The sequence below is a fragment of the Talpa europaea genome (genome assembly GCF_964194135.1).
Source record: "Talpa europaea genome assembly, chromosome: X".
NCBI classification, from domain to species: domain Eukaryota; kingdom Metazoa; phylum Chordata; class Mammalia; order Eulipotyphla; family Talpidae; genus Talpa; species Talpa europaea.
Genome location: NC_140081.1, coordinates 74,948,289 through 74,973,633, shown reverse-complemented (window position 1 = coordinate 74,973,633; position 25,345 = coordinate 74,948,289). Strand labels below are relative to the sequence as shown.

General features: G+C 47.9%; 1 protein-coding gene across 1 annotated transcript; it reads right to left on the bottom strand.

Moving 5' to 3' along the window:
• Positions 1-421: 421 nt before the first annotated feature.
• Positions 422-1,369, bottom strand: SOWAHD (sosondowah ankyrin repeat domain family member D; the record flags this gene model as incomplete). The annotated part of the gene is made up of 1 exon (XM_084258524.1): positions 422-1,369. One exon carries the CDS (start codon positions 1,367-1,369, stop codon positions 422-424), a length of 948 nt encoding a protein of 315 aa, XP_084114650.1.
• Between the last annotated feature and the right edge of the window lie 23,976 nt (positions 1,370-25,345).

Here is a 25,345-nt window from a genome sequence, read left to right as displayed (position 1 = left end):
TCAGTGGTTTACAATCTTAACTTATTCTCCTAGGAAATGTTTTCCAATAAACTCGGAGCTTCCGCCTGCCCAGAAATGTATACTGGAAGCTGAAATTTGCCGCTGCAAAGAGGACCAAGTTCCTGCTCCCACTCCTTAGCCTTACAGTTTCGGGATGCAGTGCCAAGACAGCTTGGTCTTTGCTCTCTGGCGCTCTCTCTCTCTCTCTCTCTCTCTCTCTCTCTCTCTCTCTCTCAAGAATGCTTCGGTCCCCGGTGGTGCCAGGAGACCCGGGACAGATACCTGAAACAGACCCGGAGGTGGTCAGCTCCTCGCGGGTCCAGCGTGCTTGGTTGTGGCCACAGCAGCGTCCCAGGTGCCGTCCCTTTGGCGGGACCCCGGATAACCAAGTCTCTGGGTGATGTCTAGTCTGGGCTTGCCCTCAACGGTCCTGGAAGAAGGGGAATATATGTCGGAGAAAGCCATGAATATGCGGCACCCGCTTGCCAGTGGAGTCCTTCTTGCTGGGCGACGTCGCTGCTCTTGTATCCATGGCCATGGCGCCCATGGCGCTCTGGGTCCGTCGCAGCGGCCGCGCGGAGTCGCCGCCGCCGCCGCTGCTGTTGTTGTTGGCGTTGTTCCACGGGTAGCTGTCCGCGGGGCCCCAGTCCTCGGCCCCCAAGAGGTCCCGTAGTCTTTGGGGCGCGTCGGGCCGTAGGTAGTGGCTGGCCCGGTGGCCGCTGTGGTCGCGGCGCGTGGGGTCAGCGCCCAGGGCGCCCACCAGCACCTTGATAACCATGTCGTGGCCCTGCATGGCCGCCAGGTGGAGGGGCGTGAGGCCGCCGCTGCCCTGCACGCTCACGTCGAGCTGCAGCCCCCGGAGCCGGGCGAAGTCGTGCACCCTGATGAGCTCCTCGTGGCGCCCGTGCTTGGCGAGCCAGTGCAGCACCGTGTAGCCGCTAATAGGGTCGACCTTCAGCAGCAGCGTTGGCTCCGCTTCCAGCTGTTCCCACAGGGCCTCGATGCAACCCTCGGCGGTCGCCAGGATCCAGGCGTGCTCCCAGGGCTCCAGACACAGCCTGCTGCCGCCTGCCCCGCTCGACCCTCCCAGAGACTGCTCCTCGGCGCGCTCCTCCGACGGCCACCCGGCGGGCGCCGCCCCCTGCAGCCCCAGCAGCTCGAGCAGTCCTCGCCGGCGCCCGGTGAGCGTCATCGTGCCATAGAAGGAGGACTCCCGGGAGGAGGCGGCGGCGACGTGGCCCCCGTACCTGCCCAGGCTGCCGGTGTCCCCTCGCGAGAGCCGGGGCTGCGGAGGCTTCCGCACGGTCTGCGCGGTGGGGACCTGGGAGGCCTTGGGTGCCGGCTTCGCGGCCCTTCGGGGCTGGGCCATGGTCTTGGAGGTGCCGCCGCGTCGGGTCCAGTGTCTCACGTTCGCTGCCCTTCCCGGGCCCCGCCGGGAGAGGAACTGGCGCTGCCGCGGTGGAAGGAAGCGGCTTGAGCAACTGGGCTCCGAGGGAGGGAGCGAAGGAGGGGAGGAGAGGGAGGGAAGGCGCACGAGAGTGCAGGGAGGGCCCCCGGCGCGCGCTGGCCTGCAGGGGTGCGAGCTCCGGCCAAGTCGCCAAGGCGAGCCCCTGCCCGGCACCGCGGGGTCCGCGGCCACCTCAGCTGCCCGGGGCTGCCTGCGGCCCCGCCCCAAACCGCCAGGTGAGCCGGGCAGCCCCGCCTGCCAGGGACCCGGCCGCCGCGGGCCGCGCGCGGGGGAGGGCAGCGAGCACCGCCGAGCGCCTCCCGGAGCGGCCCCGCGGCCCCAGCAGCCGCGTTCTCAGCATCCCAACGACGGCCGGCTGATGGGGCTCGAGGGCGCCCCCTCCCCGGCGGGCCGACCTTGGCTGCCAGCCGAGGCCCCGCGGGAGGAACGCGATCCTTGAGCCCCAGGGCGCTCGCTCCCGCCCCCTTCCTCGGCCCTTCCGTCTTATCGCCTCAGGACTCTCTCGCGCTGCACTTTGTCCCGGAGCCGCCTTTGTCCGGAGTCTCGCATTCTCCGAAGGCGGCCGGGCGGCCCCATGTGACCGGGACTCGCGGGCCCTGCCCTTTGTGTGGCCTTGACCCTCCCCGCAGCTCCCGGGGCTGCCCGGGATTCCTGCGGAGAAACCCGAGAGTTGGGCTCCGGCAGAAGCCCTTCGAGGGAAAGGAGAGGCTGTCCCCTGCTTCCTCGCGGCTCCCAGCAACGCTCTCCACCCTCTTCTCCCTGGTTCCCAGGTTGCCCTGAAGCTGCTGGTACAGGTGAATCTGAGTCCGCGGCCACGGAACCCCTGCCTGCTTCCGAGAAGCATCCCTGCCGTTCGCCGAGCAACCTGCTGATTTCGGTGAATTCAGAGCTCCAGGGCTTTTAAAAGAAGAGCAGGTTTTACCTTTTCACTCCTAACACTGGCCTCCTCTTTGCTCTTCCCTACCCTCATTAAAGGCAGTTGTTACCTCCTTCCTCCCTCCCCCGCCCCCCATGTTAGGAGGTTTCTCAGTGAGTAACCAGTGGGAGCCATAGAAGGTTCTTGAGCCACAGTAGGACACAGCCAGTTCAGGTGGTGTCTAGGAAGATGATTCTTGGAAAGCCAGAGGCAAAAAGCCAGGAGACTATTTCAACAGACTAGCCCAGAAAGGATGGGGGCTCAGGCCAAACCAGCCCGCTGCCCTACGCCCAACAGTGATGGGAGGTCACTGGTTTTCTGCCTTGGCCCTCAACTATTTGGAATCAGCTTTAAATATCTTGAGCTTTCCTTCATGACAACCTATTCATTTGTCAACCAGTTGTGAACATTTCCTACATGCCAGACACCTGGCTTATAAATATAAATAACATTGTATATAACACAGAGGCTTTATATATGTTAATTCTTTCACTCCACAAGGACCTCAAGCACTAAGTGTCCTTACTATCCTCAGTCTGCCAGAGAGGTTAGCCCACTTGTCCAAGGTCACCCAGCAGGAAGTTGCAGAGCAGGTCTGTATGACACCGTAACCTTTGTTCTGGCACAGAAGGATTGCATTCAAGCCAGACTTATCAAGTGCAAAACAATCAATCCAGCCCCAGTTCCAGCTGAGTGCATGAACTTGTGCTAACCTGAGTCTATCTTGAACTTGCCCTCCTCTGCTTAGAATGTCCTCTCTCGGGTTCTGTCTAGTGTGGTTCTTCCCCGTCCTTCAAGGTTGGCTGCCATTTCCACCTCCTCCAGTAAGCCTCCTCTGGGGTGACTTCTTTCCCTCCCCCCAGCCCTCTGTACTATTCCGTTCCTCTGGCTCCTGGCACTGACTGCTCTGACGTGCCAATTCAACTGTAAACTCCCTGATGACCATGTCATACTATGCTTGTGCATCTACTAGGTATGCAAGAAATGTGTTACTTGCTCTGGCTTAGCAGCCAGGAAAAATGTGATCGGGTGTGGATGGGGGAGGGCACCGTGCATGCACACATGTGTATGTGTGTGGAAAGAGGTACATCTGTAGCTGAGCCCTTATGACCACTCCCACATCCCTGCCCCAGCCTGGATCTGCAGGACACCAAAAGCAACTCACATTTGGTTTATTCATTAAAGGGTAGTAATCAGTGGCTGCTTCACTGAGCCGAGTAGCCAAAGTTGCCTCCCGGCCTTTGCTGACTCCTTAGCGACCAGGCCCAGGCGGAGTGGGCCCCAGGCTTTCAGGCTTTCATTTTCAAAATGAACCCTAACTGACAAGCAGCTACTTCCGTTGCTCTGGAAACTCCCCTCTGCAACCTCAAATCTGTAAACACCAAACCACACACATGCACACACACTTACAGAGGATACAAACAGCTGCAGCAATATTTTTTTAATCAAAATGCCAGCATGGTGAACTCAGGATGGGAGAATGCTTGGACTATTAATTTTCCTTGCCACTAAGCAGGCAATTCCCTGCCCGATCGCACTAATAATATCTCTGGTTCCAGTTCAAAGACTCAACAGGCAGTCGCCTGACCAACGCCACAGACCCATACACACGTGTCCTTGCTTAACTCTGTTGCCAGACACTGAAGCCTCAGCACTTCCCCGCTGTCTTTCATTTTACTTAGCCAGTGATTTGTACCCTTGGTCACCAGCTGCACAGGCGGCTGGGTCCCCAGAACCACAACCTCTGTCTCTATTTCAGTGGAGAGGGTGTCTGAAATTTGATTCCAGGGAGTAGGAAATGGAATAGTACCCCCTCCTGAAATAAAGATGCAGTCGCCTGGGGTGGCTGCTATGCCTCCCCAGCCTTTGGAAAGGACTCCCAAAATTGGGTTTAGGGTATTTGCCTGGCAAATGGCGACAGCGGGTGTCTATTCCTAATTTTAGCTGCCTCTCTAAGGTTTTAAGGAGTTTGTTTATGGATTCTGGAACTAAAAGAGATCTTAATGTTTCCTTGGCCCAGATGTCATTGAACGGTCAGAGGATGAAGGCAGAGAAACTTCCAGCTGAAGTGTTAGACATACCTTGGAAATCAATGTCAGTGATGAGAGCAGCTCAGCCACAAAATCATATTGGAAGTCAGTGGGGAATAATAATTGAGCTGCAAGTTTTATTCCACACAATTTCTTGGGAATGCACTCCTGGGGTGAAGCCCAAGGCACGATTTGGCTGGCCATACAGTTTGCCAATCGGACTTGTGGATTCAGAAAAATTCTCGGATGCAAAATAAGCAAGAGGGGACTGTGTGGAATATGGGCAGTAAAGTTCCTCTGGCTTCCATAACCCTCACCCAGAGAGGGAGCAGGGAACATTCTAGATCGAAAATGTTCTCTTCCTTCCAAAGACCTATGCAGATATCATCACATAATTTTCAAAGACAGAGAAAACCACAGAGCGAAAGCTCCTTTCCACTGAGCAAGAGTGTATAAATGTGTGTGGGTACACAGCCAGATGTCACTGTCTCCACTTGCCCCCCCCCCCCTTTGAAGTGTCACGGCTTCACATGAGAGGAGCGCTGTGAAAGTTTAACATCCTGAATATTTTTCCTTATACTATAGAACAAAGCACATTTAGTAAACACATTAAAAATTCTTTAACAGAAATTTGGAATGATTTTTTTTCGTAGGCCTTCAGTAAAATGTGATATACTTTTTTTTTAATATTTGTGTATTTATTTATACAAGCACTGGGGTACAGTCAGAAGTGCAGGAGGGTGAGAGAATTCACCAGAGCCAGAGCGGGGAGCAGAACAGGCAGACTGACGAAATACACTGCTGAGGGGAGCAGCGGGCGAGACAGGAGAGGTTTGCGCGCCATGTGGGACCCTCGCTGGTGGCCGGGGATCGAACCGGCGCTGCGGAGGCTGCGGGCAGCTTCGCAACCCAGCGCTCAACCGCTGCGCCACAGGGGAGGCCCAAGTGTGATATACTTTTTAGGAAAAAAAATTATGATCTTGCTTTGGGAACTGGGTAAGCTTAGAACCATAGAAGGTGGTAGGATGAAGTTGAGCCATGAGACTAGGGTTTTGTAAAATGACAGAGTGAAAGGCATGGGCAGGAAGCAGAGAAACCTGCTTAGGACTCGGGCTGCAAGGCATAACTTGGAGCCCAAGTGTCAAGGATGGGCCCTGAAGTGTGACGACAAAAAATTTTCCACTACACATTTTCTGGGTACTGCAATGGAAAGAATGTAAAGTCCAAGTATTACCACGTGGTGACACACGAGGGCGCTCTAGCCAATCGGCGAATGCGAAAACCCGGAAAGGTTGCACAGATTTCAACCTGGGGGAGAGAAAGTCATTGCGGGTCCTTCTGAGGTGAATTCCGGTTTCTACCCATGATCGGGCTGCTCACCCGTGGCCCTTAAGTAGATGTGAGGAAGGAGCTACAAGCATCTGGGGCTGTGGTGAGAAGGTCAGGGTGTCATCTTGAAGAGAGTGCGAACAATCTAGAGAAGGGAGGATGGTGAGCAGAAGAGTGTTTCCTTACTTTATTTGGCTGCTGTAATATGTAAGACGCGGTAATAATCCCTATGGTTTTGAGAGTGCTTTCATATTTCAAAAATGATCTCTTTGACCCAAGCATCGAGCCTGTGAAGTTTATAGAGAAGAGGGTATTTATATCCAGTTCACTCACAGGCTGAGAGAAGGTAAGTGCTTGCCCGGAGCCCCAGAGCTCAAAAGTGCCCATGCCTCTGTCACCACCACCCCAGTCACGTGGTATTGTGGTCAGGGACATCTCTCGGGGACAGTGTGTACTTAGGAGACATTGTCCTTGTTGTCTTCAGCCTTCCGTATCTGACACCCAGACACCCTGGACCCCAAATCACCCAATGTAGCCCTCCCTCATGATAAGGATAAGAGCTGCCTGCTAGTGTTGAGCACTTAGGTGCCTGGTGAGCCCTGTTCCTAGCATTAAGCACACATGATCATGCACCCACATCCATAGCAGCACTAGTCACTGCAGCCGAAGGGTAGAAACAACCCCAATGTCCATCAATAGGTGCTTGGAGAAGTAAAATGTGGTAGGTCCATGCGATGGAATATTATTTAGTTACGAAAGGGAACGAAGCACTGACACATATTACAACACAGAGGAAACTTGAATAACCGATACGAAGTGGAAGATCGCATATTGTCTGAGCCCATTGATACGAAATGTACAGAAGAGGCAAATCCATAGGTTAGTGTGACAGTGCGGGCAGGGAAAGGGGAATGGAGAGTGACTGCTAGGGGGCACAGGTCTCTTTCTGGGGTGCCAGAAATGTTCTGGAATTAGGTGATGGCTGCATAGCCCTGCTAATGTACTAAAGCATGCACTGAAAAGAACCAAGGCATATACTTGCAAATGGTGAATTATATGGTATGTGGATGATATCTCCATGAAAATGTTATTTAAAAATTGTGTTCTCTCTCTTCATTTTTACAACTCTAAGAGATGGGGACTAATGAGAAAATGGGGCCCACAAAGTTCATCCATCATATTCACTCACCTAGTAAGTGACAAGAGCACCTTCCAACTTTGCTGAATGTAAGACTCGTTCTTTTCACCAGGATTCAACATTACCTCTAATGCCTCACTCATAGAGAGGATTTTGTAAAAGACCACACTCACTGAGGACTTATGTGCCAAACACATTATGTTCGTGAGCTTGTTGATATTTAAACAAGGTAGATACTATTAAAGCTGTGGTCTCCCAACTTTTTGGGATGGCACATTTGGCTAATAAAAATATTTTGAGGCATTCTCAATAAATGAATGTTTTGTAAGTTCAAAATGGCATATGACTCAACTCACATACAATTCCTAACGTATGCACCAAAAGGAAGAAACATCCTACCAAAAGGGAGAAAATATTTGCACACCATACATCTGACAAGGGGCTGATATGGAAGATCTACAAAGAGCTCATATATCTCAACAAAAAGAAAACAAATAACCCAATTAAAAAATAGGCAGAAGAGCTAAATAGCCACTTCTCCAAAGAAGACACGCAGATGGCCAACGAGCACATGAAAAAATGCTCATCATCACTTACTGTCAGGGAAACGCAAATCAAACCCCAGTGAGATACCACCTCACACCTGTGAGAATGGCTCTCATGGAAAAGACCATAAACAACTAATGTTGGTGAGGGTGTGGAGAAAAGGGAACCCTGCTACACTGTTGGTGGGAATGTAGGCTGGTCCCGTTCCTGTGGAAACAGTATGGAGATTCTGCAAAAGATTAAAAGTAGATCTGCCATATGACCCAGCAATTTCACTCCTAGGTATCTACCCAAAGAATATAAAAAAGCACTAACTTGAAGGGAAGCTTGCACTCCCATGTTCTTTTCAGCTCTACTTACAATAGGTAAGATATGGAAATAACCTGAGTGCCCCAAAATGGATGACTGGATCAAGAAGATGTGGTATACACACATGATAGAGTACTACTCAGTGGTCAAAAAAGATAGACTCAGGCCAGTGGTGGCAACATGGATGGAACCGGAAGGGATTATGCTCAGTGAAATGAGTCAGAAGGAGAAAGACAAATAGTAGAAGGTGTCACTTATATGTGGAATGTAGAGAAACCAAACAAAGGGTGAGATAAAGTCAAACTTAAAAACCAACCTTTGAAAGCTGACGATAGAACTGTGGCGTCCAGAGCGGGGAGGGGCGCGGGAGGGGTGAAAACAAAGCAGGGAAGGAGAACAATGGACTATGGTGGTGGACTGTGGGTGCTTTGATGGTGAGGTGCACTAAGGTAAAAATACCTAAAGGGGGGGAACCTTATACTTCCAAAATACAAATAATGATGGAAGGGATCATGCTCAGCGAAATAAGCCAAAAAGAAAAAGAAAAATACCGGATGGTCTCACTCATAGCAGGAATCTAGAAAACTTAAATAAGGGACCAGGAAAATGAATAACTATAAGAAAGTGAAAATCAAAATCAACAAACAACTATGAACCAGAGACACTCTATGGGGGGTGGGGGTGGGGAGGGGAGGGATTGGGGTCAGAATGGGGGGGTTGCAATTGTATGGGGAATATAAAAATAAAATTTATTATTTAAAAAAAAATAAATTAAAAAATAAAAGAAAAATTTATGTAAATCAACAGTTCCGCAATAACATTTTTTTTAAAGATTATTTATTTACACAAACATTGGCTACAGTCAGAAGCGTGGGAGGGTGAGAGAATTCACCAGAGCCAAAGTGGGGAGCAGAACAGGCAGATTGGACTGAAATATACTGCTGAGGGGAGCAGCGGGCAGCAGCAGGAGAGGTCTGCGCACCTTGTTGGACCCTTGGTGGCAGGGGATCGAACTCCCGCTTCCGGCGCTGCAGAGGCTGTGGGCAGCTTTGCAGCCCAGCGCTCAACCGCTGCACCACCGGGGAGGCCCGCAAAAACTATTTTGACTCATCAAGATGTTACTTTTAATACATTTTTTTCCCCACAGAAGGTGACTGCATATGCTTCACTTTCAAAAAAAATCTTGGGTTAACACTGCAATATGGCTGTGCCACGGTGTGATTCTCAGATGGTTTATTTCAGCACTTGGTTTCAGTGGCTGTCCTAGAAGAGAAAGATGTCTCAAAAAGATACCCAGCTCCGAATGCAGACAAATTCCAGTGGATGGACTTTCTACATCAAGATCCTCACTGATAATTCCACCCAGTAATGATGCAAAGGTTTTGATGAAATTCAGCTGATGAACAGTCAGTTTTCCTGATGCTGATCATTTGTTCTTGGAAACCAGTTGCCCCTTGTTGCACTTTGGTGTTTTTAACAAATGTCTTCTCAAACCACAAAAACTCGACATTTGAAAGGTTTGAAAACAGGGTAGGGATTTTCAGTTTCAGGTTTTTAAGTGCGCAGATATGAAAGGTTCTCTAGGTACATAACTTACATTTTGGCAATAAAATTACATAACAATGAAAATACAAATATCTGTGTACTGTGTTTCCTTCAAAGGCAGTTACTCTTTCAATCATGGTTGAAATATCAACTTTGACTTGAAGAGCAGATGTGGTATATGTACATGATAGAATTTTACTCAGCTATAGAAAAAGATGAAACTTGCCATGTATGACAACCTAAGTGGAGCTGGAGGGATGATGCTAAGTGAAATAAACCAGAAGGAGAAAGACAAATACTGGATGATTTCACTCATATGTGGAATATACAGAAAAAAGGAATGAGTTTTTTGAACTTAAAAAAAAAAACATGGGCCTCCCTGGGGCACAAGGGGTTGAGCACAGCGCTGTGAAGCTAGCCACAGCCTCTGTAGCACGAGTTCAATCCCCGGCCAGGGAGGAGACCCACATGGCACAGCAGACCTCTCCTGTTTGGCCCGCTGCTCCCCTCAGCAGTGTATTTCAATCAATCTGCCTGTTCTGTTCCCCACTCTGTCTCTGGTGGATCCTCTCACCACCTGCACCTCTGGCCTGTACCCCAGCTCTTGTATGCATAAATAAATAAATCTTTTTAAAAATTGAAAAATAAAAATAAAATGAAAGAGCCTGATCATCACCATGGGCCCTTCTGTGTTGTGGATTTCCAGCTCCTCCTTCAGAACATCCATCAGTGATCATCTTACAAATGAATCGAATGAGGGTGCCAGTGTCTAGCCAGCCAGTCAGTCAGTCAGTCAGTCTGCCTGTTCTGTTTCCCGCTCTGTCTCTGGTGAATCCTCTCACCCTCCCGCGCATCTGGCCTGTACCCCGGTTCTTTGTAAATGAATAAATAAATCTTTAAAAAAATTAATTTAAATACAATTTCTAATATTTTCTCTCCATACCTCAATGAATCATCTTCCAACCACTTTGGAAATAACAGATTTATTGTCTAAGTTCCATTTGTAAAGTAGAGCTAATAATCCATTGTCCGTGTTCCTTCTATTATACCAAATGATTCTGGCTGGTTCAACAACGTGTAGTTTTGCATTTCAGACCAGAGCATGGCGGGACACTGCTGAATCTTATTTTCAAACTCAAATGTGACAACTGGGGGTATATTTCCCTGTAGCAGAATAGGGGTTAGGATTTAAGGGTAGATTCGGGCAAAACTGGGATCTAACCACCAGTCAGTGGGCATTTGCTGTGTGTGAGACACGAAGCTGATGCTCAGTCCTCCTCACGTCTCCATGAGGTAGCAAAAAGTGTTCCCTCCATTGTACAGATGACAAGATGCAGCCTCTGGGAAGTGACTCACCCAAAACTGTGCACCTAGCAGGTGGCCATGCTACTAGCATTCTAAGCCAAAAATAGAATGACTCCTGAACCTGGGCTCTTAACCAACATGCAGTGTTGCCTCTAGTCCATCTACCTCATAGACTTGGTTACAATAAATGCACAGTAAGAGTGAGCCACGTGTCAGGCCCTGGGCCGCTTTCCCTGTGTGATATCTCATTTAATTCTTTTTTTTAAGATTTATTTTATTTATTTATGCATACAAAAACTGGGGTATAGGCCAGAGGTTTTGGGAGTGAGTGGATTCACTAGAGACAGAGTGGGGAGAACAGGCAGATTGACAGAAATACACTGCTGAGGGGAGACAGGAAAGGTCTGAAGCACCATGTGGGTTACCTTCCTGGCTGGGGATCGAACTCATGCTGCAGTGGCTATGGATAGCTTCATAGTGCTGAGACTGAACCCCTTGCACCACCAGGGAGGCCCCTCATTTAATTCTTACAACAGCCTCATGAGAAAGACGATTAGACATTATCCTCATTTTTCAGATGCAGACAGTAAGGTTCAGCAAGGTTCAAGGTGCCAAGGCTGCTAGCATGTGGCAGCTCTTCCACAGGGCATCTCTTCCGTTACTGCTTTGGGTAGGGAATGGGCATTATCTCTACAGAGCCAGCCTTTCTTAGGGAGTCCACTGTCCATGCTGTCTGCATCTTTTCACCAAGCAGGTGGAGTCCAGAAAGGCCCAGCTTGGTGTGATCTACAGGCTGATATCTAGGCTAAGAGAAGGAAGTGAGAGCTTAAAAATATTTACAGAAATGCATATTGCTAGGGTATCCAAGAGCCTGATTCTTTTCCTCTTACAAAAGTATCATTTACAACGAACTGGAAAATTTTTATAAATCTCTCTTTCATCACAGATCATTTGAGAAGTACTGGTATAGAAAAATCCTGTAAACAGTGCATGCCCATAGTCTGTGGTTTTGAGAGCAGGAGTGGTTAAGTCAAACCTGGAGAGTGGTGAGTTGCCAGCAAAGAATTATGGGAATGGCTTGACTCACCCCAAGTTCAACTACAACGGCCTGATCTTGTTCCTCCGGGGAGGTTTTCGAGAAGAATGAGGTGATTGGCTTTAATCAAAAACGACGCAGGCTTTAAAGATCCAGCATCATTTTTATTTCAAGGGCTCCCTCGGTAGCGCTCCCATCAGCCATCTGTTCATCAATAAAGGGCATTGATGTGCCTGCCTCTGGCCGGGATGCCACTGCTGTCCTTAGTTTCAGGAGGCAATCCATCTCTCCAGAGATAGCTGCACCTGACCCAGTGAACTACTGTCGGGCAGGACAGACAGTGAGGAACTGGATTGTAAATTGAGATTTAGGGGACTAAGCAAGAGGTCAAGGGACATGACCAGACTCCAGTTCTTCCCTTTCTCCTTCTGCCGGTGCAAATGCTACATATCCCAGCTTTTCTTCCTCTAGGCAGCCCTGCTTGACCACTCTGATCCTAGTCCCTTCCCCTTCACAGAATCCTTGTAACCTACCACACCCATGTAGTATCCCAAGTGGTTCTTGTTTCGATTCTCCATCTAGGTTAAAGATCCTCAAAGCCAGCACGGGGAGAAAGGGCAGGGCTTAGCAATCAGAACTGAGGTATGACAAGAGGGGGGACTGGGCCTCAGGGCCAAGGAGGCAGCCCAGCTATCAGAACAGAGGTCTGAAGTCGAGGGTCCCCGGCAGTAAAAGCAACTCCAAACAGATTTGCAGTGCTTGGCTGGAGCAGCTGATGTCCTTCTGGTCTAGAATCTGGGGCAGGATTGAGCCTGCAACTGGAGGCTTGGTTTATCCTTAGAAAGTGACTCCAGCCACAGAGGTGGGGAGAAGCGGAGTCTGGCAGGCAGGCAGGCTTATACTGCATCGTTCTTTAGCCTGGCATTCAAAGCCCTTCAGTCTGATCCTGTCCCAACAGTAACATGACATCTGGCGAGCACATCTTATGTGACGGTCACTGTTCCAAGCTTATGTGAATCTTCAAGAAGAGTCTTGTGAGTAGGTTCCTTTATTTTTCTCATTTTACAGATGAGGAAATTGAGACGTTGAGATTCAAACCAGGGCAGTGTGTGACTCAAGGGCAATGTTAGCCAATAGCTCATATACTTAAATATTTGCCTGTGATCGGTGTCTTCAACCCCAAGGAATGGCTCACATGGTGGAGATCTTAGACTTGGGGGAAGCTCTAGAAGGGAGAGAATTCTGGCCTTGGGGGGTCTTTCCTGGTGGCACATTCAACCCGCCGCTATTCGAGCCTTACATTTCCCGGTGGCTCCCGTGTGAGACTACACCCGCATCCTGGATGAAGTAAAAGAAGGAAGATGGGCCCCTGCTGGGGCTTGTGGCATCTATCTAAATGCCCCAAGACCTCCAGGCCTACGCCTCAGTGTCTCCATGGCCCTTGTATGTTCTCTTAGACATGGTTCTGACTCAGAATAGTTAGATCTCCACTTGAAGTCTGGTTCTATTTTGTACTCTACCTCATTGTCGCACCTGTTGCTTCTGGTGATCAAGAAACAGGGACTGTGCCTTACTGGCATCCAGTCTGCTGTTGTGATCTGTGCATTCAATGGCCTTCGCGAAACCACACTGTTTTCACCTTCAGATAGGGCAGGTATGGGCAGGACATCAAGATTGGCTTGCCAAGAACAGGCCCCCTTTGCTTGATGGGCTGGAGGTTTGGTCCAGGTTGGTAAAGGAGGTCAGGGGACCTCAAGCTGAGCACAGGCTCTCAAGAGAAGGCACTGTCCCTAAGTGAGCTCTCCCAGCGGGTGGCTAGCAGTGGGAGAGAACATTGCATCTGGTCCCGGTGCCATTGCTAATGAATCTGCAGGCTATTTTCTGTCTGCCTGCCACGGTTGCCAACCCCTCAAAGAAAAGGAAAAAGAACCTGGACTGGCAGGACACTTGAGGGATGAGGGTCAACTGCCAGCTAGGTGCTTGAGAACCCTGCAACCTGTAGCCCAGTATTACCTTTCTCGGGGAAGGGGCCATTTTCTCTTGGAAGTTTGGTGACTCCTTTAAGGCACAAGGAAGAATCTGCCCCAGTTCCACCACCTCTTCCAGTTAGCCAACTGGCATCATCAAGAGTTTGGTTCCTAGGGTCCCCTGGCAGCCAGTTTGGCAAGCACAGCCTGGGAAGAATAGTCACTTGATTTGTTTCCTGTCTGCCAGACGCTCAGAGCTGCTGAAAATCCATGCGGAGGCAATAACTCGACACGGTTTCATTCATTGTGATCCAGAGGGAGGACACACTCCTTCCAAACACAGAGAGGGCCCACATGCCTGCTCCAGCCAGCGCGCAGCATTCACGCTTCTCCGCACATTTCAAAGTATAATTACATGTCGGGGCTGCCTCTCGCAGCTCCTTCTGCGCTCACCTAACACTTGTTTCTCAGGGCTCCTGGGGACGGAAGAGTCTGTAAAGGAACAAAACAGATCAAACACATATGCAAATTTTTCATATTTATGAGTGAAAAATGAGTTAGACAACAGATTGATGAGGTTTCGTTACCAAGACAGGAACTAATTCAATTCCAGCTGCAGGAATGGGAGGACAGGGTCCAGAGCTGGGGTAAGGGGGGTGGAGGGGTGGGGGGGGGAAGGTGTGGGAGGTGCAGGGGTGGGGTTAGGAAACTTGCTCTGCACAGGTCTGGCCGTTCCTCACCTGGCAGGTTGTGCTAGGTTTATCGAGCCCACCTGGGGCATAACCCTGGGTGAAGGGATGCCTGTTGACAAATGGTGGAAAGAATTGGGGCTGTTTGGCTGCAGGACAGAGAAGGCTCATGGGAAATGACAGCTGCCTTTAAAAATACTGAAGGAGGGCCTCCCCTGGTGGTGCAGGCAGTTGAGCGCCACACTGTAAAGCTGTCCGCAGCCTCTGCAGCACCAGGTCGATCCCGACTGGCGAGGGTCCCACATGGTGGGGCAGACCTCTCCTGTCGTACCCGCTGCTCCCCTCAGCAGTGTATTTCCTCAGTCTGCCTGTTCTGTTTCCTGCTCTGTCTCTGGTGAATCCTCTCATCCTCCCGCGAATCTGGCCTATACCCCAGTTCTTGTATAAATAAATAAATAAATAAATCTTTAAAAAAATACTGAAGGACTGGTCCTTGGGTGAGAGGAAGGGGACTCAAGGCAGAGTAGAGGAGTGGAAAGCGTTGGCTTTGGACTCAGGAACCCCCAGCTGAATTCATGGCTCTGCAACTTACAAGGCCTGCTCCCTTTGTCAAGTCACTTGATCTCCGGGATCCTCAGTTTCCTCATCTGTGCAATGGGAGCATAATAACTTCCTCACTGTGCCACTGAGGATTCAGTAAAGGGGGTCAGAAAAGAGTGCCTAGAATCTAAAAAGCACTTGGATACTTTATATTACTGGGAGCCTCTGTGGAGCACAGGATGAAGGCCAATGGGTGAAAATGACAGAAAGACAGATTTTGGCACAGTACAATTAAGGAGAGGTACTAGCCATTCATTATGAGGGTCTTAAAATGCAAATGACTGGTTTGGGAAGTAGCAAGTTCATCATCACTGGAGATGTTCAAGCAGAGGCTGAACAAGCATTTCCTGAGGACTGTGTGGAGGAATTCTTCCATAGGGAAGAAAAGTGGAGTGTACCCTTTCTAAAGTCTTTTCCAACCTCTAGGGTTAATGATCTTACACTGAGTGTCTGCAAAATCTTGTTACTGTAATGAGCTGTCCATGCTCCACTTCTGCTTTGGACCCCATCCCCTTACCTACCACCGACCTTGCTCCAGCCATTGTCCCTGCTCTCCTAAATCATCAGTTTCCTCTCTTCACTGAATCTTTGCTATTAGCACCCAAATATGCTGTTTATTCTCCAATTGAAGAAAAAGAAAAGCAATTCCTCTAGCTACTGCCCAATTTTTCTCTTTTCTGTTTTCAAAACCATTCAAATGTGCTATCTACATTTGCTGCCTCCTGTCTTTCTCCTCCAACCTTCTGTTTTACATACTCCAATCTGGCTTTTGCCCCCACTGCTCCGCCAAAAGTTATTCTCCTTGTGATCAACAACTTACATGCTGTCAACTCCAAGAATCAGTTTTCTCCATCCTCTTCTGATTTGTCCCATTGGCATCACTGATAGAGTTGACCTGTTCCTGCTCCTCCAGGATGCCACGCTCGCATGCATTTCCTCCTATCTTACTGCTTTTCAGTCTTCTTGATGGGTTCCTTCTTATGTCTTGGCTTCCAAATGGTCGAGTGCCCCAGGGCTGTATCCTCAGATCTATTTTCTATCCAGACCCATAGTTTTAAATACATGCTAGGCATGGTTCTTTTTTTTTTTTTTGTAAGATTTTATTTATTTATTTTTGCATAAAAGAATTGGGGTACAGACCAGAGGTGTGGGGGGTGAGAGGATTCACCAGAGACAGAGTGGTGAGCAGAACAGGCAAGCAGACTGAAATACACTGTTGAGGGGAGCATCAGGAGAGACAGGAGAGGTCTTGTGCCATGTGGGTTAACTCCTGGCCCAGGGATTGAACTCAAGCCATTGTGATTCGGCATTCTTGGTGGTAGCGCTGAGACTTAACCCCTAGGCTGTCAGGGAGGCCCCTGGACATGGTTGTTACCTGTAGACACTGGATAACTCCCACATTTATATCTTTAACCGGGACCTCTGTCTTGAACTTGGACCTGAATAACCAGCGGCCTCCTTGATATCACATCTGGGTGTGTAATTGCCACGTCATAACAACCAAATCCCTGATGCCTTCCTCCAAAACCTGTTCTCCCACAATCTTCATTATTTCAAAAATGGTTACTCCATGCTTTCAGTTACACAAGACCAAAGACCAAAAGACTTGGGGTCCTCTTGTACCCCACATCCAGTTCACCAGCAAATCTTGTTAGCTTTGCCTTCAACATTATCCAGAATCCAGTGTCTTCTTAGTTTTTGTAAAACATAAACCAAACCATGTGACTTCTCTGCTCAGAACTTCTTAGTGGTTTTGTAACAGGGTGGTCCCCAGGAAAGGGGGAGGTTCCCTGCCCCACCCAAGGGAGGGTGGGTGGAGCTGAGCAGGAAGAGGAGAAGCTGCAGAAGAGACTGAGGAAGGAAGCAGGATGGAGCCAGGAGACCTGGAGGAGGCACATGGAGCCTAGAGACACGTGAAGAAACTGCGCTTGTCTTTTGGTCGTAGACTGGGTGACACAGATGTGGGTGAGACCCGTGGGGAGGTGACAATGGCAGTTTTTATCTTGATGTTGATTTTGCTCTTTTCCTTCCGGGCTTGTCTGGTTATTTCTGACCCTTTGCTGTGGGTCCCCACTGGAAGATGCTTTAGACTTGTGGCAGGCCTTGGGGCTTTGCTCTGGGCCAATCCCATTTGGATGGACTTTCACCCACGAGGGGACGGGTAACTCTGGGTGCTTCACTTAGAAACTAGACTCTTGGCCTTACCTGTATTGTTTCCTAGTTTTATTAAAGTTCCTTCCCATTAAAGTCTCATGTGTTTTGTGTTGATGCGGCGGATGGCAGAACCCATGTAGAATAGGCAGGTTTGCGGGGTTTGGGCTGCCCCTCTCCCTGTCCTATAACAGATTCATCTTCAAAGCAAAAGCCAGTCTTCTCCACCAAGCATTCTTCTCTTTGCTCACCCTGCTCCAGGGATCAGCTGCTCTCCTTCCATTTCTCTAACCTGTCAACCAAGCTCCTGGCCTGAAGTGCTCTCCCCCAGATATCCGGTTGGCTTGCTCATGCTTCTTCTTCAGGTCTTCTTGGTGAGGTCTTCCCTGACAGTTGTACTTAAAATTGCCATCCGACAAAATTTCAGTCTGGGAAAACAAAACAGTTCTGGAGTTGGATGGTGGTGATGGTTGCATAACAACGTGGATGCCTTTAATGTCATAGAACTTTTCATGTAAAAATGGTTAGGATGGTATATATTATGTTTTGTATATTCTACAATAAAAAATGTATGAATAGATCAACGGAGCAGAATAGGAGTCTAAAAGTAAACCTCATACATACACTCAATCGATCTTTATCAAAGATAGAAAGGTAATTAAATAAGGGAAAGAATAGTTGCTGCACCTCCCCCTGCAGTGACCTTTAGGGCTAACCGTCCCTAGGTCCGGCTGGGCAACCAGCGCGCAGGGGGAGAACAGCAAAACACCCTGAAGCAGGGGAAGTACAGCGAAGTTCCCTGAAAAGACAGAAGCTTATCAAAAGATAACGACCACCAGGAACCACTACAAGAATGCTAAAAAACCTTATCCCATCTTTCTAGAACTACAAACTTCAATCCCTTATTGTCTTTCTAAACTTCCTTCTTTCTTCTATAAAGGTCATTGCTTGTTAATTAAAAAATCATATGAAATCCTTAAAACAAGGCTGACTCAAATGAAACATTACTAAACCCTGTAATAATTAAAATATAGTAGTTAATAAAAAATGTGATTATATAGTTTAAAAACAAAACTAATGGCCTATATACTTAGGAATGAGGCTGAGTCCAGATGTCGATCACCGCCCTGTTGGTGATAGGCTGAGCCCATGAGCAAGCTGATTTCATTGATATTCATTGTTCCTGTGTTTTTGGAAAACATATATATACTGGTCACAAACTCAAAGAAAATTACACTCAGATTTTCACTCTTGAAGTGTGTCTGTTTGTCATTTCTTTCACCGACGCCCTGACCACCCTGCACGCTTCTCTCAACCCTGAGGTGGCCTCATCGTCTACTGCTGTGCTGGTCCGCGGCAAATAGTCTTCTCACCAAATGATGCTCAGACAAAATGAACCTTGATCCCTACCTGAGACTACAGAAAAAAGGTAACTCAGGGCCTCCTTGGTGACCTAGGGGTTAAGTCTCAGTGTTGGGGGAAAGAATATCCTGAGCAGACTCCATGAAGGCTTGTAGACTCCACCCCGACGCCATCAAGACACTGGGAACTACAAATCCCATGATCACCAAGGGGAAGGTTGCAACCACCTGAGGGCGGAGTTAAGCAACTAGGCTCTCAGTTTGAGTATTTAACTGGCCATGTGGCCAGGGGGCGCTCGCTTGGCCTCGGGGAGTGCTAGGTTTTTCGCCAGCTCAGCGGATCTTTGGGATTCTAGGTCAGCGGAATGGGTAGGAGGCATTTACGAACTTATCTCTTTTTCTCCCTGAGTTATTCATTTCCCATTTCCCCTCCCCTTGTAGATAAACCTTTTATCAACCTTTTGTGTGTGTCTGCAGTTTAGCATTACTAAGTCCCCTTTAAGCGCGCAGGTGAGGACCCACAGTCAGGAAACCCGTTTTTTATCAGAGTTGCTCTGTAACATCAGCACTATCACAGCTACCACCTGAGTTCAACCCCCGACCAGGGAGCTACCCACACATGGCGCAGCAGACCTCTCCTGTCTCGCCCGCTGCTCCCCTCAGCAGTGTATTTCAGTAGATCCCCCTGTTCTGTTCCCCACTCTCCCTGGTAAATCCTCTCATCCCCTGCACCTCTGGCCTACACTCCAATTCTACACAAAGAAAAAGATTGAAAAATTTTTAAAAAAGGAAAGAAAGTTAACTCAAAACAGATCATATATCTAAATGTAAAAGCTAAAATCATAAAAATTCTTTAAAAAATAGGAGAACAACATTTTGACTTTGGGGTAGCAGAAATTTCTTACAAAAGATACAAAATTCATGACTTATAAAAGAACAAAATTGACTAACTGGACTTCACAAAACATCAAAAGCTCCTGCACATTCCAAGACACCATTAATAGGTAAGTCACAGCTTGGGAGAAAATGTTTGCAACATATTTATCTCACCAAAAACATTGTACTTAGGATATATAAAGAATTCCTGCATCTCTACAAAACAAGTCTCAATGAATATACTAAAACTGAAATCATATCAAGTACCTTTTCTGATTAAATTTGAGCAAGCTAGAAATTAACCACAAAAAGAAAATGGAAAAATCTCAAACTTGTGGACACTTAATGACATGTTTCTGAATAAATCTTGGATCAATGAAGAATCAAAGGAGAAATAAAAAATTACCTGGAGATCAATGAAAATGAAGAAATAAGTTATCAAATCCTAGGGGATGCAACGAAAGCCATATTTAGAGGGAAGTTCATAGCAGTTGAACTTCCATCAATAAACAGGCCATCAAGAAAGAAAAGTCTCAGATAAACAATCTAAAAAAAAAATGCAACCTCTCTGCTATCTCCTTCCTTCCACTTTTCCTTCCTTACTTCATTTTTCTCTGTAGGATTCATTATAACACACCGTATTTCTTACACACTTATTTGGTGCTTTTGACTGTTTGCTGCCATTAGAATGTCATTTGCACGAGGGGGGGTATTTTTGTATTGTACACTAAGGTCTTTTGAGCTTCTAAAACAGTGCCTGGCACAGGGTAATGCTCAATAAATGTTTGTTAATCTCCCAGATGGACTGGTGAGTGATAAATGTACGTTGCAGAAAAACAAGAATAGTGTCATCTAATTTATATATAAAAACACCCACAATGCACCACTCTGTGTCTGCATCTATACGTGCATATGGTGTAAAGGTCTGGGCCAGGCTCTGGGAGGGTCACACTGAAGTGATAACAGTGGTTATGACTCGGGTTATTCCCTGGTGGGTTTGGGGATGGGAGTGGGCTGGGGTAACAAAGGAGACTTTAGTCATATCAGAAATATTTTCTCCCCTTCCCCTCCCCAAGGAAATTCCTTTATTCCTTTTGTGAGATTTAAAGGAGATACAAATATATCAACTAAAATTTTATGTTGCAACAATTTCTGGAAAGTACACAGGAAAAAGTCTGAAGGACTCAGTAAGTACTAAAAGTCTTTCTTAGGCTGTGGGACGTACAGGAAGTACCTCTCCCTCCCTCACCCTCCTAATCTCTGCCAGTTGGTTCCCCTGCTCCCTGGGGTCCCCCACACTCCCACATCAGCCTTGATGTTTCCTTAGTACCTATCCTCTGTCAGGCACTTTTCTACAAGCTGGGGCTAGAGCAGTGAAACAGACAGAGGGACCCCTTTTTCTCATAGAGTTGACTTTCTGGTGGATGGTCAGGACCCCCTGCTCCTCAGTCAGGCCTCTTACATTGACGGTATGGCCTCTGCAGCTGTGGGAACAATGCCCCTGAGAGCTGGGATCCAGGCCCAGGCTGCTTTAGTTCACATAGACTTGTCCTGGGACTCTTCTCTTCTAGAAGCTCAAAGGAGTCACTAGACTGGTGCGATGTGCCAGCTCAACCTGTCAATAAGCAGCGCTGTGGCTTGACTGCCCTTGTGGTTCTTAGTATGATTGCAACCACCCTTCAACAATAACCATCAAGAAACTGAAAAAAAAAAAGTTAAAGGGGAAGAGGGGCGGAGCAACATGGCGGCGAGGAGACGCTGCGAGTAAGATCTCCCATTAAAAAAAGTTAATAGGGAGGAAAAGCGGCAGGTCCCAGTGAGAACTGGGACACGGAAGATAAACGGACGACTCCAGCAAACTGCCCGAAGAAGAAAGTTGCCATAAAAGAGGACGAGAAGGGAGGGAAGCACAGAACCCTGCTCCCCTCCCCCGCCCACAGAGGCGGCACTCTCCTACCGGCAGAGACCAGGGAAACAACAAACCAAAACGCCCAACAAGAAAAACGGATGCAGCAAGCGGGACTGTGAGTGGAAAGGAACTATTTCAGCCACCACACCCCGTGAACGGGAGCTGAGGCGAACCCTGCAGGATCCGCCGCGGAGGTGAGCTCCACGCGCCATTAAAAAGAGAGCCCCGCCCACCAGGAGGAGACCAGCACCAGCACACAGCCCCGGCCGCCCGGTAAGCTTGCGCGAAAGCGGCGCTCGGATTGCAGCTGCCCAGGCCCCTGTGCCTGCGACCTAGGCTTGCGGGGAGACGGCGGAGGCCCTCCCTGAGTGAGCAGGAACAAGGCGCCCAGGCAGGGGAGCGGGATTCAAAAGGCGCCAATCCCGCGCCACTGATCTGGGCTACAGCCCGCGTCCTGGAACTGAGGGCTTTGGAACTGAGACCCGGGCGAGGCCCTCCCTGAGTGAGCAGGAACAAGGCGCCCAGGCAGGGGAGCGGGATTCAAAAGGCGCCATTCCCGCGCCACTGATCTGGGCTACAGCCCGCGTCCTGGAACTGAGGGCTTTGGAACTGAGACCCGGGCGAGGCCCTCCCTGAGTGAGCAGGAACAAGGAGCCCAGGCAGGGGAGCGGGATTCAAAAGGCGCCATTCCCGCGCCACTGATCTGGGCTACAGCCCGCGTCCTGGAACTGAGGGCTTTGGAACTGAGACCCGGGCGAGGCCCTCCCTGAGTGAGCAGGAACAAGGCGCCCAGGCAGGGGAGCGGGATTCAAAAGGCGCCATTCCCGTGCCACTGATCTGGGCTACAGCCCGCGTCCTGGAACTGAGGGCTTTGGAACTGAGACCCGGGGCACGAAATTAGGGGCGTGGGTTCCCCACGACGGTGGGGCACAAGGCAGACACAGCACCCCAAAGCTGTTGAGGTGTACCCTACCATCCCCGCTCTGCTCCCTGTCCCACGGGGTGGAAAATCAGCTCCCCAAGGGCTCTAGGAGAGATCTCTGGTGCCACCTAGCGACTTGACCCCAGCACAGGCTACTGAAGGAGCTAGTGGCCAGCTGGGGAGTTAGCCCACACCGGGCCCCTTCTGAACAAGTAGTCTGAGCCCACAGGGAGAGCGAGCACCCACAGCCGGGGCAGACCAGGCGCGCAGAAGAGTGTGCCTGAGACCAGAAGCGCAGGGAGTGTGTCCCACATCACCATTTTAGAACAGGAACATTTCTTCAGTAAAGACTACCTGCAGAAGGCTTCCTCAGGAGCCAGAGGTGAGCGGGGGAAGTTCGCCCACGCCAGACCCCCTCTGGCCTGCAGTCCAAGCCCAGAGGGAAGCAGGAACCCACCGCCGGGGCAGACCAGGCGCACAGGGGAGTGTGTCCCCACATCGGCATTTTAGAACAGGGACCTTTCTCCAGTAAAGGCTGCTTGAAACTGACAGATGACTCCTGGAAGAACCAGAGGGGAACAGAGAAGCCCACCCAAGATGCCGGCAAGTCCCAACAACACAGTGTCCCAACGCATACGGCAAATTAGAAAACAGACAGTAGGGAGGAGAAGAACCACACGCAACCTAGCAACTCTCCAGAGAAAAAGCACACCACAAAAAGAAAGCCAGCCCCCAGATTGCAACGACAATAACTTGGAAGAATTTCTGAGCCTTCCAGAAAGAGAATTTAAAATTGCCGTGATTAAAAAACTGACAGAAGTCATTAAGGAAAACAATGATAAGGGAAAAATAATCAACGATCAGAAGAATGCAATTGAGTCCCTAGAGAGGGAAAACAATGGTCAGAAGAAAGAAATTGAGTCCCTAAAGAGGGAAGTAAAAGAAATTCAGGAGATCAAAGAATTAATGGAAGAACTAAAGAATTCTGGGAAAAGCAATGAAAGCAGAATAGATGAAATGGAAGAACGAATAAGTAATCTTGAAGACACAGAAATAAAAAGAACCAAAACAGAAAAGGAAAGAGAAGTACGAAGGAAAAAGAACGAAGAAAGACTTCGGGAACTATCTGACTCCATGAGGAAAGGAAATATAAGAGTTATAGGAATACCAGAAGGAGAGGAGAGAGATGTAGGAACAGAGAAAATATTCAAAGAGATAATTGAAGAGAACTTCCCAAATGTGAAGAAGGAGCTGAAAATTGATATACAAGAAGCAAGAAGAACACCAAACTTCCACGACGAAAGGAAAAATACAGCAAGACACATAATAGTAAAGCTCCCAAGAATCCAGGACAAGGAAAAAATAATGAAGCTGGCAAGAGGGAAGAAACAGATAACATTCAAAGGAAAACCAATCAGGCTGACATCAGACTTCTCCGAAGAAACACTACGGGCAAGGAGAGAGTGGAGGGACATAGTCAACAGACTCCAAGAAAACAGATGCCAACCAAGAATACTCTATCCCGCAAAGCTCTCCTTCCTCTTTGAAGAAAGAATATGGACCTTCCCAGACAAACAGAAACTCCGGAATTTCATTGCAACTAAACCCCCACTCCAAAAAATACTACAAGGAGTCCTAAAGCCAGAACCTCAGAGCGACGAATAACAATGAAAGAAGGCCAAAAAAAAAAAAGTTATTAAAAGAATAAATAAATAAAATCAAAGGAAAGACAAACACAATGGCAAATACAGATGTTAACATATCAATATTAACTCTAAATGTAAATGGACTAAACTCTTCAATAAAAAGACACAGAGTTGCAGCCTGGATTAAGAAACAAAACCCAACCTTTTGCTGTCTCCAGGAAACACATTTAGCTACAAAAGATAAAAATAGGCTCAAAGTTAAAGGATGGAAAACAATCCTACAAGCAAATGGACCAAAAAAGAAAGCAGGAACAGCTATACTTATATCAGATAAAACAGATTTCAAACTCAAAAAGATAAAAAGAGACCCCAATGGTCACTACATTATGATCAAGGGGACAATACTTCAAGAAGAAATAACACTCATTAACATATACTCACCAAACGAAGGAGCACCAAAATATATCAGACAACTGTTGTCCTCTCTGAAAACAGACATCAGAGAAAACACATACGTAGTGGGAGACTTCAACACACCACTATCAACAATGGATAGATCAACAAGACAAAAAATAAGTAAAGAAACCAAAGCTCTAAATAAAGACCTAGAGCAATTGGGCTTAACAGACATCTATAGAACACTAAACCCCAAAAAAATGGAGTACACATTTTTCTCAAGCGCACACGGATCATTCTCCAGGATCGATCACATACTGGGGCACAAGACAAACATCAACAGATACACCAAGATTGAAATCATATCAACCATCTTTTCTGACCATGAAGGCATCAAACTAGAAATAAACCATAAAAAGAAGGCAAGGAACTTTCCTACCTCATGGAGATTAAAAACCACACTACTGGAAGACCATTGGACTAATGAGGAGATCAAAGAAGAAATTAAAAAATTTTTTGAATTGAACGACAAGGAGGACACCAATATCCTAAATGTATGGGATGCAGCAAAAGCAGTAATAAGAGGAAAATATATAGCAATAGAAGCTCACATCAAGAAACAAGAAAGAACGCAAAGAAACAACCTAATCTCGAAGCTCAAAGATCTAGAAAAAGAACAACAAAAAAACCCCAAAACCAGTAGAAGAAAAGAAATAATAAAAACCAAAGCAGAAATAAATGAAATTGAAACTAAAAAAACAATCCAAAAGATCAATGAAACCAAGAGCTGGTTCTTTGAAAAAATCAATAAAATAGACAAACCCCTAGCCAGGCTCACAAAGGAAAAAAGGGAGAAAGCACAAATAAACAGGATCATCAATGAAAGAGGAGAAATCACAACGGACACAGCAGAAATCAAAAGAATAATCAGTAACTACTATGAACAGTTATATGGAAACAAGTTTAACAATCTAGAGGAGATGGACAAATTCCTACAACTCTACCATCACCCAAAGCTAGATAAAGAAGAAATAGAACACCTAAACAGACCAATTACAATTAGCGAAATTGAAATGGTAATCAAAAACCTCCCCAAAAACAAAAGCCCAGGACCTGATGGATTTACAAATGAATTCTACCAAACATTCAGAGACGAATTAGTGCCTATCCTTCACAAACTCTTCCAAAAAATTGAGGAGGAAGGGA